This window comes from Malaclemys terrapin, chromosome 3 (genome assembly GCF_027887155.1).
Source record: "Malaclemys terrapin pileata isolate rMalTer1 chromosome 3, rMalTer1.hap1, whole genome shotgun sequence".
NCBI lineage: Eukaryota > Metazoa > Chordata > Testudines > Emydidae > Malaclemys > Malaclemys terrapin.
In genome coordinates this window covers 124843774-124865433 of record NC_071507.1, presented here as the reverse complement: position 1 = coordinate 124865433, position 21660 = coordinate 124843774, and the positions used below count along the sequence as shown (strand labels likewise).

The 21660-nt window shown below is 41.2% G+C and overlaps 1 protein-coding gene and 2 long non-coding RNA genes across 10 annotated transcripts in view; 1 reads left to right on the top strand and 2 right to left on the bottom strand.

Annotated features, from left to right (window-relative positions):
• Window positions 1-2109, top strand: part of LOC128833909 (uncharacterized) — a 43152-nt gene extending 41043 nt beyond the window's left edge. Inside the window, exon 3 of the long non-coding RNA XR_008444350.1 lies at window positions 1409-2109. This is a non-coding gene — a long non-coding RNA (uncharacterized LOC128833909). The remainder of the gene's footprint in view (window positions 1-1408) is intronic.
• LOC128833908 (uncharacterized) overlaps window positions 1-15728 on the bottom strand; it is a 30879-nt gene extending 15151 nt beyond the window's left edge. Inside the window, exons 1-2 of the long non-coding RNA XR_008444349.1 lie at window positions 15426-15728; window positions 7023-7206 (exon numbers count right to left, since the gene is read on the bottom strand). This is a non-coding gene — a long non-coding RNA (uncharacterized LOC128833908). The remainder of the gene's footprint in view (window positions 1-7022; window positions 7207-15425) is intronic.
• A 121-nt stretch (window positions 15729-15849) lies between these two features.
• Window positions 15850-21660, bottom strand: part of CDK19 (cyclin dependent kinase 19) — a 217017-nt gene continuing 211206 nt past the window's right edge. For all 8 annotated transcript variants that reach the window (XM_054022183.1, XM_054022181.1, XM_054022179.1 and 5 more), the window contains one exon: window positions 15850-20499. In XM_054022183.1, coding sequence (XP_053878158.1) covers window positions 20368-20499 — 132 coding nt within the window. In that variant the 3' untranslated portion in view covers window positions 15850-20367. The remainder of the gene's footprint in view (window positions 20500-21660) is intronic.

Here is a 21660-nt window from a genome sequence, read left to right as displayed (position 1 = left end):
GAGTGTTCCTGCATCAGAGGTTTTGGCAGTGACTGCAGGCCTAGGGTCAGAGCCAACACCCACTAAAGTCAATGGGAGTTTTTCCATTGATTTCAGTGGAAGCAGATTTTGTGCTCCTGGGGAAGAGGATCCCTCTGAATTGTAAGTGGAGATAAAGCCCTTATTTTTAGCAATATTGATGAAGAAAAGCATAAAATGGAATTAGAGTCTGTCCCATTCTGTGATACAAGATACAACACTGGTTCCGAGGAGGAGAGGCGACTGTGCCATCTGAGCCCTTTACGTGTCTCCCAATAAGACACAGCCCATAAGACAGCAATTAGTCACAGCCTTTGGGATGCAATTCTACTGTGAAAAATGACTGTAAAAACTTTGCCATTCTCTCTCATTAATTCCACATCAAATGAGTTTACAGGTAAACATGTTATTTTCCTCCTGAATGTTGGCCTTGCAAATTTAAATTGGGTTCTTTCCATCTCATGCATCCTTACTAGGATTACTTATATAGAGAGTTGGTTGGGAATTTTCAGTTGAAATGACTTTTTCTTGGAAAATACAGTTGCTGCACCATGAAAATTTTCCACAGGAAAATTTAAATTTTGCCAATTTTTTTCAATTTTACTGACAGAAAATTGAAACAAAATATTATTCAACATTAAGCAGAATTTCCCTATTGTACTTTCCTTACTAGAGTTATAATTCAGGCCTTCATTCTCTTGATGGGCTGAGCTCCCTATGGGACTACATCTCCCATGATGCAACATGGACTCCTTTCTGACCAAAGTGCTTGGTGCATCCTGGGAGTCACAAGACTGTAGATGCATCCTGGGAAATGGAGTGCAGCCAGGAACCTTTGTCCATAGGGAAGAATGGGGGCACCAGGTTCCTGAACTACAGTTTCCCTGTGACAATGGGAAAATTCAGTTTAATGTTGGACTGACTTGAAATGTTGGTCAGTTCAACAAATCGGAATTAATATTTCAGTTTTGGGATTATCAGAATGTTTCATATTTTATCAAAAATGTCTACATGAAACATTTCAACATTTCTGAATTGAAATTTTTTGAATATTTCCTTTTGTGAAAAATTTTGATATTTCAGCTTTTTGTCCCAATTTGGGATGAAAACAACACTGAAATAACATTTCCTGTGGGATGGAAATTCAGATTTTTGTTCAGCTGTACTTATATAAAAAGTAATAATAAAGCAACCTTAGCACAGTGAGGGCATCTTGTTTTCAAGACACATTCAACCACATTTCAGTTCTTATGTTCACCTCACCTAACTCCATTTGCAACTGACAAGGCATTTCAACTCTGCTATGCAAAAAATTCCAGGCTTTAATGATGCAATAATTGTGGTGCACTGAAAACTCTTAACATTATGATCTATCACTTTAAATTCTCAGCAGCTTTCCTGGTCCTGCTTGCAGCCTGGGGACTCTGTAGCGAAGTGTGCAATCCGAGTCGGCCTGCAGCCAGCCAGTTTAAAAGCAGGTAAATTGTGCCTCTCTGTTTTAGGGAGCAACCTGCCTTGTCTCTGCCTGTTTGGGGTTCTTGCATGTTATCGTTCTGAATTCTAAGAAATAAAGTAGTGTAACACTGCAGCCTTCCAGCAAGAGTATTTTATGTTTTTATCTAACATATGTTTGTATGCTGTGAACATACCAGTAATGATATACAGTTCTTAAAGCTCCATACACCCTAAATGGTAAAAGGGGTTTTGCAGGCCCAGTTAGCCCCTCATTGCACACCCATGCTATTCCATCACCTTCAGTGGTGTTGCAAATGTGTAGCTAATTGGAATTTAGTAAACAGTGCTGCTGATGTACAGGAAGGAACAGAATCCAGCTCTCACATCCTCTTAACTGTTTGCCTCTGCAAGGCTAACAAGAGGAAAGAATAGTAAAACTTATTTTGTCACTACAGTAAAAGGATCTGACTCTGAATAGACACAGGGAGAGATGTTGGTTAAGAAGTTGCTTTTAAAATAAAAACACTTGGCTTGTGTAGTGGAACTGCACTTTAACTGCTGCATCATTCTGTCACTGCTTTTAACTTTTCATTATTTAAAATTGTTACTGAGTACTTTTGGATTATTGTTTTTCTAGAGCTAAGATATACCATAAATTAATCAAAATAATTTGGGATCAAGAAATGCAAATGGATTAGTTAAAACAAATATGCTCTCTCCCCTACCCCAGTATTTCTTTGTAACAATCTACCCAATATTCTACTTCTGCCAGAAAGTAAATTGAGTTATCCTAAGTAATTTTATTGGTATGCAGTGTCTTGGCTCTGTTTTGAATAATTGGAAATCCAGTGGAACCACAACCTAATATGCCTGGAGAAATGGTCAGTTTTTCCATTAAGTGGCAAGAAATCTCACTTGTGCTTAGCACAGGGTCTCTCTTAAAACATTATTTCTTCCTTCATATAGTGAATACACTGACCCTTTTATAAATACATTCATAGTAAGTGAGCCATTTTTCTGTCTCCAAAGGGTGTTACAAAGTGGTTGGAGTAGAGCTGTCAGACTGCTTTATAGCAATGGGGAAGACAGTGTGGTAAATAATCCCTTGTCCAGATTTTTAGGTGTAATAGTATTTGTGCAAAGTTCATTATAAAAGATGTCTACAAAGCACAAGTGAGGGTGAAAAAACAAACAGACCTGCATATTCAGGGAATATTTGCAAAAAGATAAAATGTTTTGTCCAGTCAAAATATAACAGTATAAAGCTGCTTTAGAGTGTGAGTCTGCTATGAAAAGTGGCTATAAAAACTGACATTATCTTTCATTGATTTTGTATCAAATGAGTCCAGTTTACAGGTATAGTGTATAACCTGCTCCTCAGTTCTCCAGAGCTAACCCAAATTTTGCACTGTTAGTAGTCAGCCAGAGCTGAATATAAAGGCCCAGCTCTGCCCTCTATTTAAGATAACCCCTCCCATGGTAGGAACTCATTTTATAAATAGTTGATCTGCAGTTTTAATTCAGATCTAGCTCCTAGGGCAGAACTGCCAGAAGTAGGTAAGTGAATTAAACCCAAATGGGACACGAGAAGTGAGAAACCGGACAGACAGAAGAAGCAAGATGGAAAATGCTGGGACAGCTCAGTTCAGTCTTGCCTCTCACACAGGGAGCATTTAAATACAGAGAAAAGGGCAAGAAGGAATAGAAGCGAAATCTTTACTCAGACTTCTCTGGGGTGTGGGCATTTCAGGGCTCTCTCTCACAGGAACCTTTGCAAGTCTGTCTGATGATCGCCTGCACAGTAGTTACTGCTTTCCCTGCTGTTATTTTCTGCAGCAGTACAGTAAAAGACAAATGCTCTGTCCATAGATGGAATGTGCTATCTCAGGGGTGGGAAAACTTTTTAGCCTGAGGGCCACATCCGGGAATAGAAATTGTATGGTGGGCCATGAATGCTCACAAAATTGGGGTTGTGGTGCAGGAGGGAATGCAGGCTCTGATTGGGGGTGCGGGCTGGGGATGCGGAGTTTGGGGTGTAGGAGGGTGCTCCAGGCTGGGACCAAGGGGTTCAGAGGACAGGTGAGGGATCAGGGCTGGGGCAGGGGTTGCAAATTCCGGCTGGGGGTGCGGGCTCTGGGGTGGGGCTGGGGATGAGGAGTTTGAGGTGTAAGAGGGTGCTCCAGGCTGGGACCAAGGGGTTCGGAGGACAGGTGAGGGATCAGGGCTGGGGCAGGAGGTTGGGGTGCGGGAAGGGGTGCAGGCTCCAGCCAGGGGTGTCGGATCTGGGGTGGGATTGGGGATGAGAGGTTTGGGATGCAGGACAGTGCTCCGTGCTGGGATCGAGGGGTTTGGAGAGCGGGAGGGGAATCAGGGCTGGGGCAGGGGGTTGGAGAGTGGGGAGAGGCTCAGGGGTGCAGGCTCCGAGCGGCGCTTACCTCAAGCTGCTCTCGGAAGCAGTGGCATGTCCCTTCTCCGGCTCCTACACGTGGAGTGCCCCCCGACCCTGCAAGAGCACCGGAGTGGGGCCACGTGGCTGATTCTGGGAGCTGCATGGTGCGGCCCCCGACCCGGCACCACAGAGCGGGGCCATGCTGCGGCAACCCAGAGCCCCGGCTGGAGCGGTCCCCAACCCGGCACCCCGGCTGGAGTGCCGGAGCAGGGCAAGCCCCAGACCCCACTCCCCAGCGGGGAGCTCGCAGGCCAGCTTAAAACAGCTCGCAGGCCAGATCCAGCCTGCGGGCCATAGCTTGCCCACCCCTGTGCTACACCCTGGCAGGACCTACAGAACATCTCGGCTCAGTGATTTGTCAACATGACACTGAAAGCTGTTTCCAGGCTCTACTAAGAGGTCCTCCGCAGGTTCTCTGTTGACAGCTGAGGAGCTGGCTCTGAAGACATGCCAAGCTGATGATGGCTCATGGCTCCCTGGGTTGCTTTGTTTTACTGATGAATTTCAATTTCTGTTTTAACTGGCTTTTCAGATATAAAGATGACAGAAGAAATTGTCTGGAATTTGAGAATGGGGCCCTTTTTGTGAGAAAGAAGAAACAAGCAAAATGCTGATTGCATTCTAAGGGACCCAGTGGAAGAAATAAAATAACCCCAGGCAAGGGACAGTGGTGCCCCAGAGGCAAATGAGCTCGTGTTCCACATGGGAGGAGGGGGATACCTAGATGCAGAACTGGGGGGCACGAGCCAAGGCTGTGTTGTTAATCACAACCTCCCTGCGCTTCCTTCCTCAGGAAACACCCACAGTACCACTTTCACCGTAAGCACTTGGGAGACTACAGTGCTGGGGGCCACATAAGAACATGGCTAGAAAGGTCACCCAGTTTGAACCTTCCACAGGTGGAAGTCTGGTTTTTATAGGTTACACACCAGGCGTTCTAACAGAGAAAATGATGATCTCTTCACTGGCAAGAAGACTATAACACTCCAAACTCTGTAGGCTTAACATTGCAGTCTGGGGGCACAAATGTGATAACATGGTAGGGCTAGTTTCTGTCAACAGAACAATAAATGACGTGGGAGGGAAAAAATGTTAGTGTTCTTTCGAATTTCTACTAGGAGTTTTCATTTTTGAGTGCCTGCATTTCATGCCCCTGGAATTCACCAGCAGATGGCAGCCAAACCTTGAGAGTGTTACTTGCCAGCTACACTTTACCAATCGAGCACAACTGAAAAGGATAAAAACCTCATTCCAAACCTCTTACACCTTAAGCCTGTAACTCCAGCTGAGTGGACTCCGAAAACTTTCACCAATGCCAGCCCTCCAAACCAATCAATCAGAGAAGGGGGAAGAGTATTCCCCTCCATCATCCTGCTTTGGTAGCATTTTACAGCACTTTTCACTGGTGTAAATTACTAGATAAGGGGAGAATCAGGCTACCCCAAATTTCAATTTTGGGACAAGCATATGTTTAAACCACATAACAATTCCACTGAGTAAAGAGTCTGCTGCCTCACTGGATGAGCATTTTATTGGGAAAATAGCTGCTTTAAGATGCAAATTTAAGAGAAAAGAACAGAAGGGAGAAGAACACAGGCAACATTGAGATAGGGGAGGTGGCAGTTGCCTTTTCTCTGTGTTGGCCCTAATATTGGCACAAGCATGAATCTAGCCCTTAATGTGCACCCACATTCTGACTAGTAGAGAGGCTGCATACAGTCCCCTCAGTGAAAATTATTCCTGCTAGAAATAAGAATAACTTGAGGCCGGTGCACAGACACCATTGCAGGGTTGGGAGCAGATGTGCAACAAGTGTTGGGGCTGTATTTTATTTCTAATTTTTAATGCAAATTTCATGCAGATAATATCACCAGGGTGCACTTACACTGGCTCCAATGCTAGCAGCACCTGGTAAGTGCTGAGAGGAAGCACACAGTATACTTGGCTGTAAATGTCAGCAGGCAGCAGATTTCCTGACAATCTACTTAACCTACATTATCTCCAGGCACTGTCTGTGCCTGCGATGTTCATATAACTGTTGCAGACCACTACAGCTTGCCACTCTCTAATGCAGTCGTGCAAGGAACCATGCAAGTTACTTGACTAGAGACTAATAAAGTACAAAGACTTGCAACAAGTGTTCACTTCATCCTTCCCCAGGATATCACACAGCATTTCAGCTGCCCCAAGTTAGTAATGGCTGCATTATTGGAGATGCTAAAATAATACTGTATGAACATGTATAATAGGGTATGTAATCTAGCCACAAACGGTCTTACTGCAATTTTAACAGATGTCTTTAAGTGATATTTCTCATGTAATTATCATTTTAAATGTCATCTGACCCGGCCAGTGTATTGTAATGTGCAAGTGATAGAGTTTTGTAGAGTTCTGAGAGAGCTTTTTAATAACTAGGGCCAGGAGTTTTAATCTTGGTTTGGGAATTCCGAGCCACGTTCTGGAGCAGCAGGTGCATAGCACTTCTTCAAATCAGGAGCCTTTTATTTAGGAGCCTACATATGGAATTAGGTGCCTCACATTAGGCACCCACATTTGAAATACCTGCCCAAAACACAGCTATAAAATTCTGCCTTCAAGTTTTGTTACCAAGCTGGTGCAGGGGAAGAGATTAGGGTGGAAGAGCTTGCTATATGGGCACTGACAGTTACTGGGGAAAGGCATTCTTTGTTCAAGCCTCAGGAAGGTATTTCCAGCAATGGAGTGTGAAGAAAACATTGGGAACACCTTAGGGTCCGATTCTGCAGCAGCTCCATGCCTTCAACTCTTATTGAAATCATGGGGGAATTCTGCTACTGGGGGCTCTGAAAAAATCTATTAAATCTAACTGAGCAAGGTTTCAGGCTGCTCATGGCTTTATGCCAGAGTGACAGTATTTGGCCAAACTCTTCTTGAGAGACTTGAAATTCAACGTCTGTTGTCTGTTAAGAAAACAACATAATTAACGTTCACTGCTCTCAAGGGAAACCAGCCTAGTGACAAAGGTACAAATGATCCTGAAAAGTAACATCAACTGCTTCCCTTTCCAATGTCTGGCGTTCTGTGTGAGATTTGTTGTTGGTAACCGGAGGGACATACTTACCCGATGGCATTTTATGGGCAGCTGAACTGCCTCTTCATTGCTGGCTGCCAAGGGAGTGCTCGTTTGTTGCTTCTCGCATTCCTCAGCATGACATGCTGCAGCCAGCTGCCAGCAGGAGATGTATACGGCCAATACATTATTTATGCACTGGAAAAGAACTGCCATCCTCTCTGGTACCTGAGCTCTGTGGAGAAAAAACAAATCAGCAGTTCCTCTCTCAGACGGCAAAAAGGGAGAACGTCTATCTGTGGACGTTCTGTCCCTGCTTCCCAACATACTGTGACACCTGGGTCCAGATTCCTTAACCGAAGCTTTTTCAAGTCCACCAAGGAACACCTGCAGTGGCTGGTAGATTTCCTTTAGGCATACTTCTTGTTAAGCTAAGTTTCCTGTAAGCGGATTAGTGAATCTGGTTACCAGAAGGCAAAAGAAATAAAAACTAACCAAGGTCAGTCCATTCACTAAATCCAAAGTGCACAAATATTAGCACCAATAATACTTTTGCACTTCTATAACACCTTTCCATGGACGGTCTCAAAGTTCTTCCATACTGAGCAGTTACTTAATCAAACTCAACACTCTTGGAAGCTATTATTATACTTCTCCTACAAATGGATAACCTGAGGAACAGATGAGTTAAGTGACATGCCCAGAGTGTCTCAGTGAATAGATGAACCACTGAGAACCGTAGCCAGTAGTGCTAATTCTTAGGATTGTCCATGTACCAGTTATACTGCTTTGACTATCCCGGTATAGTTGAAGCAGTACAATCCTCCCTAGCATGGATACAGTCATATCAATATAAGGGTGCTTTATAGCAGTATAGCTATTCCCATACAGAAAGGGGAATAAGCTATAGTGCTAAAAGAACTTTTATACTGGTTTGACTGTGCCCACACATAGTGGTGTAAACATATTAATAAAAAAACTGAGCCCTAACTGAATTAGTTATGCCAGTGCATAATCTGTGTGTAGACTAGGCCTTAGTCCCACCCTAAGTACAAGACCTCCCCGAATAGAGTGTTACTGCAAATCATTACAATGCTGGCAGCCGGTCAGTTGGGAGTACAAATAGTGCATTAGCAGCACATCCCTTGTGAAGCCATGTACTTAGCCTAATTTTTAAGTGCAAGCCTACTATTTTTTTTCAGGTATTTGCCTGCAAGGGGGTGAGGGGAGTTTTTGCTCTTAGGAAATGTCTTCCCATTTTTGCATATAGGGAGCACAGATTTTGAAGTCCATGGAATTATGCCAGTTTACATCCACAGAGGATCTGGCCCTTTATGGCGTCATTAGTTTTTGTAGGACTTATTTTGTCTACTAAAACTCAGAACTGTAAATGTAATTAGACTGTAAGCTGTTTCAGGCAGGGATGACATTTCTGTCACTTGTGAAGCAACTAACACACTGGTGGGCACTGTAAAATGTGTGATGTGCTCGCTAGAGAGGTGTGGTTTTGATTTGGGCAAAACCCCACATTGTACTTTGGTTCTGCAGTCTGTGAAAGCCAAACTTGCCAAGTAGGAAGCAACGACAGATGCCCAAATAATCTTCGGCAGACAGTATGGAGCCTGTCTACACAGGCTTATTGTTCTAAAATGTCCCAGCTAGTGCTAGTGATGAGAGGAGGATCTCTGGATTCGGATATAAAAAGTGTGTGTCTGGAAGCAAGCGTAGCAGTGTTTAGACAGCATATCCCTGAAAGGTGTATGGGACCCCATCTCTGACCTACAACAGGGGCAGCCACTGCAGAAGTCTCATCCCCTGAACAGAAAGGATGAAGTTCACTCTCTCTCCAAGGAAACAAGTCCCATGGAGAGACTAGAAATGGTCCAGCTGCCATAATTGAAGAACCCAGTTCAAAAAAATCAGGAGGAGCTCCGTAACAGAATTTCTTGTGCCCCTGGAGCAGCAGCACAAGCTGAGACAGAGCCACCCAGCCTGTTCCCACCAGGCTCCCCACACACAGTTGTTAAAGCATGTTCCAGTGACAGAAAAATGTGAAGTGATTCAAAAGAAAATAATGGAGCCACTCCCACCTGCCCATGCAAAAATGAATCATACATGCTTAAAAAATAGCCAGATACAAATCAACATCATATAAATTAAATACAAAAGAACAACTCCAGGGGCCTTATCCTCCCTCTGCAGGACACAAAACTCCAAATGGGCTTCAGTGGGATGTAGTCAGATATCCTGAGGGGAGAGAATAGGCCCTAGCTGAGTAACGAGCACTGAAGCTGGTAAACGTGCCAGAAAGCTAATAAACTCACTCTTTTTCTGTGCCCACACCCATAAAAATGTTCATATGCCAAGGGGTGTTGGCCAACAGATCACAATTGCCTCCCTCTTCCACTTGAGTAAGCTGCTAGCTGGAAAAATAGCTGGGGTCAGGGCCGGTGCTACCATTTAGGCAAACTAGGCAGTTGCCTAGGGCGCCAAAATTTGGGGGTGCTCAAAAGCGGTGCACCCAATTTTTTTTTACAGCGTTCCTACGCCCCCTCCCTGAGCGCGTGGTCGCCGCTCCACTTCTCCCGCCTCCCAGGCTTGCGGCGCCAATCAGCTGTTTGGTGCCACAAGCCTGGGAGGAGAATTAGAGCGTGCTCGGGGAGGAGGCGAAGCAGAGGTGAGCTGGGGTGGGGAGCTGCAGCACGGCTCCCCGGGGGGGGAGCTGTTTTGGGAGGGGTGTGCCTCAGGGCAGGGGGGAGCTGCTGCAGGGGGGGGGGGGAACGCCTCAGGGCGGGGGGGCGAGGAGCTGATGCAGGGCTGCAGGGGGCGGGGGGGGGGGCGCAAAGTGGAAGTTTCGCCTAGGGCGCGAAACTTCCTTGCACGGGCCCTGTCTGGGGTTATATTTCCTTTCTTTCACTTTCAGAATTAGTTGTTGCACGGCCTTAGGCTGGGAGTTGGGACTAGACCAATATTGTTATTAGACCCACTGCAGACGATCAATTGTTCAGAGGGAAGCTAAGATAATTTAAAATGGCATCCATTGTGATGTCAGGGACACTGCTTTGCAAATAGATTGCAGCAGTTCCCCCCATGCCTGGCATCTTTGAGCCCAGTGCAGGATGTTCTTGTATCATTGCAAGAAAAATTCATCAGACTCCTTGTCTGCTGCACCATCCCTGTTATCTTCTTTCCAGCAACGTGACTAGCCTGACCTGTCAGATAACAGTAAAGCAGAAGTGCCGAGACCGCTTCTCTCTCTTCTTGCTGACAGAGCTCTTACACAAACTGCACGTTACACAACATGGATCAGGGCAACAGCAATTTGAAATTAGTGATACATTAACGTATTTTCTTTTGCATGTTGCAAGCAAGGCATCATGGTTTCTGCCAGCCCCGCACATTGATGGGACATATTTCATCCAAAAAAGAAAAAGACCCTGTAGCTTGAACAGTAGGGAAAGTTTCCTGGCAGGTGAGATCTATTAGATAGTTGAATAGTCTCTTAAGGGAATGGTGGAGACTCATTGCCAAGACCCTTTAAATGTGTACACAATACTCAAGCCTCCTGTAGGGAATAACCCTGCATTGGCAGAGAGATGGACTAAACCTTTTCTGTTACTAACTTCTCTCATTTTATGGCTGATGTGAAATCTGATCAAAGGATTTTGTGTTTACATTATAGACTTTGGGCCTCATCCTCCTTCCATAGAAGTTAATGGGAGTTTTGCTATTTACTTCAATGGAAGTAGGATCAGAATCTTTATCCCTACTGAAGTTCTTAACTTACGGTACTACACAAAAAACAGGTTCTATATCATCTTGGGATTTTCTTATCTCCTTGCAGCTGCCAATGTAGTCTTAATGAATGATAAATAGTTAATTAAGGACTACATATTGCTTAAAATAGATAAGTTCTTTCCAGTCATTGGATGTCTTAGGGGCACATATGTTTGCATGACAAACCAACTCTAAAATTTGAGTCAGAACTCCCCATAAAACATAATATCAGCATTGTTAGGCTACTTCCTGAGAACATCAGGATTCCGGGGACTTTGGAAAATGGGTCTCATCTCAGGCAGACATTTCAGAGTTGTCTAAAGTAAAGAGGAAGAAAATGTTAGTGGGACCTGCATTTACATTTTACATTGTAAGTCTTTTCCTATGGAGCTGAGAGGGTGCTGTTAGCCAGAACAAGTCAGGCACACCCTGGAGATCTGACTCAGGTACGTTTCGATCCAGGTCACGCAGCAGGCAGCACGGGGTTTAAAGAGAAGGAACGAATGATACTTTTGACAGAGTATCACAGACGCTTCAGAAGAATTGATCAAAGCAGGAACTGCAACCACAATATGAAGCATTCAGCCACTTACTGTACTCAGTGACCACTCAAAATTAGTGCCTGTCATTCTACCACCTGATTTTTGGATAAAGCTGGTCATGTTAATGGCAGCTGAGATGGGAGAAGCAACTGAGTTGCAAAACCCTCCCTCCAACTCCACCTGAACGTGGTGAACTGTCATGATCACGGACCAGTCTTTCCATGGAACAGACAAGAAAACAGGTTAACATATTTCCATGTAAATACTACACCAAAAACATTTATATACACGATGTGGTGGAGAAAATACATCAGACCCACTTCTGCACACACAGCCCTGTCAGGTGGGAAGATGTGCTTGTAAGGGCTTCAGCTTTAAGTCCTCACTTTCTTACAGTTAAAAATGAATTGCCACCCAAAAACTCGATCGCTTGCTGAGGTTGCATTTGTAACTAGAGGTGCATGTTCTGGTGTTCTGGATGTTTTATGTGCTTAGCAGGTTGTATGAGCTTTAGCTATGATTGGAATTTTTATTAGACTTTAAACTTGTTCAATTAATACATTCTGTAGAACTGTGAATTAAGCACTCTTGAAATGTATGAGATTAGCTCCTGAAAACGGAAGTATTTTATCTAAATATATACAATATGTACAACACAATGTCAAATGAAGCTCCCTTCACCAGCTCAAATACTTGATCCCTGGAGAGTTTTCATAACTCTGCAGTATTGGTCTCTCTCCTGAGACTTCCAGTAAGGGTGCCAGTTCGTGTCAGTGGGCTTCTGTAATGTGGACAACTGCCCATTAGGAACTGGACTTCACTTTGCCCATCACACTCAGCTCTTACAGGCCATCAAAAAGCCATCAGATGGTAACAATTTGCAGTTGCTGCTGGCATAGGGTGACATTAAGGTGGCAATTCAGAGGTGAATGTCTGAGTATGCCACCCCTTGAGCCATCTAGTCTCTGTTGAAAGAACTGTTACGTAGTTTGCAGCTTCATTTCCAAAACAGCTTGTGAACATCCATTATAAAATGGAAGCTTGGGAACCTGTGATTTATATGTAATACTGATCACCCAGCGTTGTGGGATGCTGAGTGGTTTTGCCTCACAGCACAGTAGTCCTAGCTTAGATAATGGATTTACCCTCTTGTAACTGTAGAAATGGAAGCTGGTCATGTATATAGATGAAAGAAGTTCTCCTGTTACTCATTTGAGAATGTCTGGCCTTGAGCATCCTAAGCTGGGACACACTATGTATATCTGAAACCTCGCTGAAATATGAATGTTGAGAGTTGCTATACTTAGTTATTTTGGCAGTTCAGGGTATCCTATTCAATCACATTTTTGGCTAACAGACCATGTCTTAACACATACACACATTTGGATGTATGAATAAGCAGAATAACTAGGAAACTTGATTACAATTTTTTTGTAGGTGTCTCTTCAGCAGAAATGTGGTAAACTGTATTGGTAAGAACCCATCAGCTATACTACACAGGGAGATTTAGGACATATCCTTAGACATTTTGCATGAGCAAACCACAGTGAAATGTTACACTGGGCTTTGCCTGCTGGAGGAATCCTGGAGTCTAAAAGCAAAAGTCTTTTGACTTCTACCTGCCTAGCATAAAGGGGTTACCATAGATTGCATGGAAATAGTCATCAACTAAACACTAATTTTAGACATCTCATGTGTTCTTCCTGACTTTTCCACGTTCTTTTCCTTCTAAAGGTTTACATTTGTAATGGTTCTGTCAGTTTGAAAGTTCCCCTGCTGAAGTAATTTTCAGGTTAATTAATGAGGCTACTTTACAGCATTGTTTGAATCCTCTCAGTGTTGAACTGTTGCTTTATGCAAAGTGACCTAGATTTTGGGTTGTTGTTTTTTTTTAAACTTAGGCTGGAAAAGTCTGATGACATTGGTTATTTCCATTACCGTATCACACAGAGTGCCTCAATCAAGATTGGGGCCCCATTGTCCTGGCCCCTGCATGTATATATTACCTACGCTGCTTGTATTCTCAGTTTCTTGTGGGATGGAGACAGTATAGAACATATCATTATGATTACATTTCATATCATAGGTTCTGTGTCTTCCAACAGAAGAAATCTGAGGGTTTTTTTTAAGCCATTGATTCAAAAATCACATTTAAAAATGAGAAAAGAGTCCTTAGCTAATTTGTGTTAGTAACTTTCACTGCTAGTTTAGATTTACATCCATAGAGCATGACTCCAATTTAGCAGTGATGTTACTGGGGCAAATAGATCCCTTGTTTAACAATTGATTTCAGGCATCAATTTGACTCATTTTGTTTTATTGGCATCTAAAATGCATTGATATGGAATGGCATCTAAAGGCAACATAGCCCAGGGAATGCTTTGCTGACTTATTTCATTCACAGACAAGAGAAGACAACATTTTTAGCCACATGTTGAAGGCACATAATAAAAATATGCAATTTACACTTTCTTCCAAATTCTTCATCCTATTTAAGGGACTCCAAAGAACTCAGTCTCACAGATAATGCTTTCTCACAAATACTGCACATGCATGCCAGGACGTTTATTTTCAAAGCTAGAGACACTGATCCTGTGATAGTGTTTTCATACAATTACCTAAAAGAAAAATATTATGTATGCTGGCAATAACCATCAGATTTTAAATGTTGCCAGAATGAGGGATTATGACTTTTAAAAACATTTACTGTGGATATTATTGTTGCATAAGAATTCTGGGAATACCACAGTATTTTACAGGCTGATTGTATCTAAAGTCCCATTACTCACATCCTTCACAACAACATTAGTTGTTTCAATCACTATAATGGTTGCACTAATAAATATTTAATTCATTAATGAAAAAATCAATCCCTGCAGTGTCTTGATGCAACAATAATTTTTTTTTTCCTGAATATTAAAAAAATGCAAAACCAAATCACATTTGCTGACCATACATCGCTCTGTGTTGGAAAAGAAGGGCATGAAGTTCACTTGCATGAAAAACCAATGTCTGTTAAATAGTATTTCAGGTCAACGTTATCCTTTGTTGGCCTCTGGAACAATGCTAAACTTCTAAGTTTATCATACCTAGCATTTCTGTAGTGCTGTACATTTTCAAAGTATTATACAAAAACTAACTAATCCTCAAACCACTACTGTGAGTGAGATACCTAAGTATTATCCCCATTTTATAAATGAGGAAACAGACAGAAAGGAGAAGTGACTAAGGCCACATGGAATCAGTAATAGAGCCAAAGTGTGAATGCAGGACCCTGACTCCTAAGTCTGTGCTCATTCCTCCAGACAACACTCCCTCCCACACTCCCTCCATCAATATTTGTAAAACCACCTGAAGTAACAATTTATTGCCCTTAAAGTTTCACTCATTTTCTGTTCAGAATGTTCAGAACGTGTATCTCGCAATCAGCAACAAATATTCTCTCTTTAAGACACTATTTGTTGCCTCTCCTCTGCTTTGGTGCTAACTCTTAGCAGAAGCTTGTCTCAGCTTTAAACACTGTCTTTGCAGCCCTTACCCATAAATGGCTGGATGCTGCAGGGCTGATTCTTCTTTAGATCATTAGTCATAAACTTAGCTCTTTGACACAGGATGCCAGACCTCAAAGGCTGGCATCCAACTTAAGCACACTGCTGGGAATGATGAATGATCTCTGAGACAATGCTGTACATTCCAATGTACCAGGGTTTTCGAAAGGCTGCTGCTGCACTCCACCAAGTACAAGCAGAAGAGGAAAAAAACATAGTAAGTGGAGTAATGTAGGCAGAGAATCCTTTATATAACCATGTCTACTTCTACCAGCTAACCAGCCCTGCTCTCGTCAAGAGGAATAAACATAACCACACATGTTGCAGCCCCTCGGAATGCTTGATGAAGAGATTCCTATAATTTGTAAATATCATCTGGAAAATGTTTTGGGATCCTTCTAGGTGAAAGGTACTACACACTAGAAATGCAAGTCACCAGTGCAGACACAAAGTAAAAGAAACCTCTTTGATAGCAGGCATGCATCATGTTAAACCTAATCCTTGGACACATCAGGGAGGAGGAATCAGTCAGAACTCCTTATTTGCTAGAAACCAGCAGTAGTGACAAGGGTACAGCGTGTTCTTACCTTGTCCTAAAGTTACAGCCGAAATTCAAGCCTCTTTTTTGGTGTCAGTGGAGAAGCAAGTGAGTGGCAGCCATTCTCTCTCACACAGCTGGGATGGAGAAAATGGGTGCAGTTTATGGTAAACGCAGTATAACAACCATCTCTGAAAAACTGACTCGTGGAGTTATAATATGCAGGCCAACGAAGCACAGAAAATCAACCTGAAAAACAGAGCTGAGTTCCCCAGCTCATGTTCTCCAATCTAACATGCAGTCACCCTAGACACTTGGAAGAATTATATTCAAAGATAGCCTAGAAATGGGATGTGGGGGGGGAGGAGGAAGAGGTAAGTGGGGGGGAGGAGGAAGAGGTAAGTGGGGGGGAGGGCTTAGTCTCCGAATGCACAGCTTTTTTAGAAGACAAACATGTAAGATCACCAGGTTGGTAGTTTTATATTTTTATAAGTGGTATCCAAGCTGCATGCTAAATCACTTTAGAGAGAGTACACCAAGCATTCCACCTGTTTTGTTTTTCCATAAAGCTTCATTCTATTTCCGTACATACAAAATACGAATACCCTCTTGGGTATTTTAAAAGGCTATAATTCCAAACTGGAGGTTTTACAAGCTCTGTTTTGTGTGGTTTATGATATCATAAACATCTGAATACAATTACAGGTTGCAACTCTGCAGGATACATTGCTTCTTTTGTAACTCAATGTCTGATGTTCACAACTTTCCAGCACACTTCTTTGATTTGAACCTTTTATTATTGTTATTATTATTATTATTACAAATGTATATTATTTGTATTAAAAAAATTCACACTGAAGCAAAGTCAATTCAATTTCATGACAACTAGGAATATAAAATAAATGCAATGAACTCATAGTTCAGTTTTAACAGTCATTTCAAGAGTGACATGAGGAGAACTTAAAAGCAGTAAACTCTTAGCTCTAGAATGAAAAACAAATATTTTGTTTTGTGTTTTTGCAAACCTATCAGCATGGGTATTGCTGTATGTGGCCACCATACAGCTAAAGCAGCAAAGCTTTGTGACAGCATGAAGAGCATATGCAGTAATCTATAATAAAAACTACAAAAATGAAGGATACGTGCATGAAATTATAAAAAAAAATAACTGAAGAGAAATAGACACACTTCCACCAATAGTAAACTTGGGAGAATACAAACTAGAACAATTTGAAAAGTATACTACATTACATATATAAAAAGTTCTTTAAATTGCTGTTAAAAAGGACATCTTCAGTCCACATTTTGTGTAATACTTTTTAGTGTCTACACAAGACAGATTTTTAAAAAAATTAAATAGTATTAATTTACTACTAAATATTTAGGAGATAACAGTGCATTAAGGATTTTTTTCATATAGTAATACATATCACTCCTGTGTGGCGACACTTTTAGAAGATTACATATGGCCTTATGTACAATACATTTATTTAATCCTAAAACAATTCTTTGCTTAATGGTGTTTAAGTACCATTACTGAAGATTACAAAGGGGAACTAAGCTTTAATATGTTTATATAAAATATTAGACATATTTGAATACTTCAAGCTACCCCCAACCCTCCCCTCAGAATGCTCTTCCCTCCCCCTCCCCCCAAAAGATACAGTGTCACAGATACAGTGCAGGACTCGCAGCTTTCACAATATTCTTCCTTCATTGTGCAGTTTGTGCTACATAAACTTCACCAATGTAGACTATGCTGCTAATCCCATTCCTCACTCTCCTGTCTTCTCCAAAAACCGGATGAGAAACATTGCAGGATGGTATTTGACTGTCCACTGCTTCACCAAGGGAACAGGAATGAGAAAACAATCAAGTTGATGTCACTTTCCATTTCTAGTTGCCAGTGTGAAATACCTTTTTGAGGGCACACAGAGGTTATGGGTACGGTCAAAACTGTGAATAATAATAAGTGTCAATTACCAAAACTGCACAGGTAGAAAAATATACATGATCCTGGGTTCCCATAACATATTACATGATTAACCTCTGAATACAAAGAGCATTTTTCCTCATTAAATTATCTCTGAACAAGTCTCTCTCACCTTGGCTCCCATCCACCCTGAAATTCACACATAGCTCACCAGAAAAGGTCAAATATTCAAACTCCAACTGACAAAGAGAGAGAAAGCGAGCAAATGTGCACAGTAAACATTTTTAAGCAGTAACCACTGCTTTTATTTATTCCCCTTTCTACTTTTATTTTGAAGGCAATGGAGGAGTTAGCTCAGCTTTGCACGTGCACAGAAGCTGCAAGGGGCTAAAGCACAGCAAGCAATTTAGATCTAGCAAATACCGAATTATCTATTCAGTTTAGACAATGGTGCTAGCAGTCATTCTACGGGATGGAAGCTCATTGAATTAAAGCACATTATAATGCTGTGTATCTTTGCACTCCACACATTGATGAACCTACACTATGATTCAGCTTTGTTGGCACTGTAAGAGTCCAGCTTAACTACAAGCAGATTTTTGTCCCCCTGCCACCATCAATAATTGGATGATGAATAAAAGCAGGTGGGAGGGGGACAAATGTTAGACATTTATGTTACAATAGCCAAAGGTGTTTTGAGAGGACAGAGGGATATGAAGAAAACAGGAGACAACGACCAGCATGTCCAGAGCCTGGCATCCAGAAAATTGGAAGCCAGTCACAAGAATATCCAATAATGTTGTTGTAGGGCAGGGGCAAAATTCTCCTTCAGATAGACATGGGACTCCCACTGACATCATTAAGAGGTGGGGACTTGCATCTTTCGAGCCCAGATACATTGCAAGCAGGTAAAAAAATGTACTAACAATTAAAATCAGTTCCTGCCAACTAAGCTACGCAGAAGCACAGGACATGTAGTATCACAAAGAATAAAGATGGAAAGTATCCAATAGGAGATGGTTTTGTCCTAATAATAATTTATATTTTCCTTCAAATTGCTTCATTTCATTTTTATCACTTCTTGCCCATTCTTTCTTCAGTCACTTTCCAGAGAAGCCTGGTGTCATCGGCAAACAGAGCAAAGGCTTGTGGCAGCTGGTGTGGCCAAACCAGGTTTCCAACTGGTTATAAAAGCAAAACATTTTTGTGAGAGGAAAAAAAGCATTAAAGGTGACTGGGAGCTCACTCTCAACGGAAATACTTATTACTCTAATTGGGACGAAAAAACAGTCTCCTCAGACAAAGGATCTACCACCTGCCTAGTTTCTATCACAATTTTAGTGTGGAATGTATAGTGGTTATGTCTAATGTCTTGCATGGATTCAGGATAGAACACAACTAAACATATCACACTGTGTAGTGTAAATGTCCGTAATATGCGTTGCTTAAACATAATTTGCTCCTTTCTTGACTTCTTCTCCAGCAATCAATTAAAAAAGACTGGTGCTGCTCATACAGCGAGGAACATTCTAAAGTACATGAATGTCCTTCCAGTTTTAGTGCAATCAAATTCATCAGCCTTATTTCTAAACACAGAAGGAAAATGGAGCTGCTCCAAATTATACATTATGTGTCTCTGAATACCTGTGGCTCCGAAAGTTGGATAATGATCCTCCGATTATGCTTGTGAGCTCTAACTATTTACCTGGGATAGACTGCTAGTAACCCATCCACTTATGGTCCTTAGGCACAATCACAATGTGTTTGCTCTTAGGAAAAAGAAACATTTCAGTGCAACCAATCTGGATTAATCACAGCAATGTGAAGAATAAAGAATTTGCGTATTAAACATGAAAAACGAAGACAATTTTCAACATGCTCTTCAAAACATACAATAAGTTATCTTAAATTTGATGATCTTATCTAAAAATGGACAATTATTTGTTTTTTATTTTATAATCCTTTACATTTTTGTTGTCTTATATTTAGATAATTGATTCAGGGAAACTGACAAAGGGAGATTATATAGAGCTCCCACACACATTAAAGAAGTGGTTTTTTGTTTTGTTTTGTTTTTTTAAGCAAGGACTAGTATAAATCCTCAACCACATTCTCTCTTCTACTGAGATCATAGGGCACTAAATATATTTTCCTGGCTATTTTGCGTGCCCAGCCAGAGAAGACGTTCTGTTACATTCCATTCCTCTGTTCCAATGGCGCTCCAAAAGCATCCCCTTTTCATGTAAGTTTCATGCTTTAGTTTAAAATAATGCTTAATTCAGCACTACTCAGAACATGGTCATAATATGTATGGGATTCAATATGAAAGATTTAGGAAACATTCACAATCTTCTGTTTGGTGTACAGTCCAGTACCATGAAGCACATTAGCTGCTGCAGAGACTTGGGTTGGGTTTTTTTTGTTTTTTTTTCCCCTAAGACATCGCCTGAAAACTAGACTAATACAAACAGAATAGTAAAATACTCTGGAACAGTAAAATTTGCTGTTCTTGACATCCATGAGGAAAACAGTAATATCCTGTGAAAAAAACATAGTGCTTTTAAAAGGTGCATTATACCTGTATAGCTAAACTGGTTTGCCTAGTATAAAACTAACTATATACAAGCTTGAAAGCCTGGGAGTTCAAGATTTTAAAACTTTAAAATCCCATTAAAGAGATTTGAAAAGATAGATTTATAGCGATCACTACAGCATGAGAAAGGTGCACCAGGAATCCTTCAAAAATTCCATAGGTTAAAGAAGTTAAGTGCTGGGTTCAGATCAGACGGTTTCATTAGAGTTACCACAATGGAACACATGCGAGGGAAGCGCGCGGGAGGGCGGGGGGCACTTCACAAGAATCTCCTTTATGGCAATAAAGAAGGAACAGAGTCATTGAAAAAAAAATCTTCAGTAAATAAAGTTTTCCTTTTATAATTGTGAATTTTAAATCTATATCACAGTTTGCATTTTTGGTTCTTCTCCTTGTTAGGAACTTCATATTGCTGGAGTCTTTTGACTTTTAGTCCATTCCTTTCTAAGCGCAGTCTATTAGGTCTCAGTACCTATGAGACTGATGAGACTGATGATACTGAGAGCTCTGTTGAGATGATGTGGAATAGCCCATTGTACTCTGGGACTGAGAAGATCCCTGAATGTTGCTTTGGTAACTCAGGCGTGAACTGGAGTGCTGGAGAAAAAAAAAGGAAAAGAATTAAATTAAAACAACCTGTTAGGACAATGATGCAGGGAGCTTTTCAACTCTAAGAGGCTCATTCAAATCAAAATGCTGGGTGAAAGAAACTGAACATCATTCCTCTTTAAGGGCCAACAGTATGATAATTAAATCATTATTATTAATATAGCATCCAAATGGTGTTAGGTGTTTGACAGGCATGGGAAAAAGCACAAATTACAATCCAAGACCATTTTAAAATGATTTTGAAGTGATTGAACCCCATTGCTAACTCTTAATCTTTGTTGTTTCTTAATCCCATGTCTATCTATCATGATTTATTTTTAATAAATATCTATTTTTATTTGTTATTTCTATGCCACTATTAACTAAATAACAAATATAAGTGACTGCCAGCTCCAAATTCTCATTCTCTACATTGGGGGGTGGGGTGGGGAGAGATTAGGTGTGCTAGAGAGGCAATGTATTCAGTTCCAGAGGAGATGGAATAAGAGTAGGGAAGAAGTGGGGGGATATGACTTAAAAGATACCCCAACATCTGACTGGGGAGAGACTTGTTGATAAGTTCCAGTAATAATATCATTCTAGAACACGTCTTGATTCCTATTCTGGTGCTCCATCTACTAAAAACAAAGACATTTACACAGAGATGCCAGTGAGTGCATGTGTGCAAGACCTTAATATTTAATTCCCTGAATTCACTCTTTAAATTGCCAGAGTTGTGAAACAAGGTTTTGCAGAAACAGGAAAAAATGTTTGTTATTTATTAATCTTAATACTTTGTATGGAGCAGATCTCAATGAAGAAACATCAGCTACTTTAAGAATTTCAAAATACTTGTACAGTATTTTGCAGATTCATAATAAAATAGTGACTTAATCTGTTCATGCCTTCCAGTTTCCTTGCCAATAAACAGTTAAGACCTGGTAGTATGTATCGTATAAAACATATGTAGCCCTTTTCATGTAAAATATTTCAAGATCCTGTTTAAATGATCAAATCTGGCCTTCAAATCAAATAAATGCCTGTGTACCCCGGTCTTAGATTTTGTTTTACAGAGCTCTGATCCTATTGCCTTAACATTTAGCATCCAGGCATTCAACAAAGAACAAAAATAAACAAATGCTCTGTCACCAGCTATGATAACAACAAGGA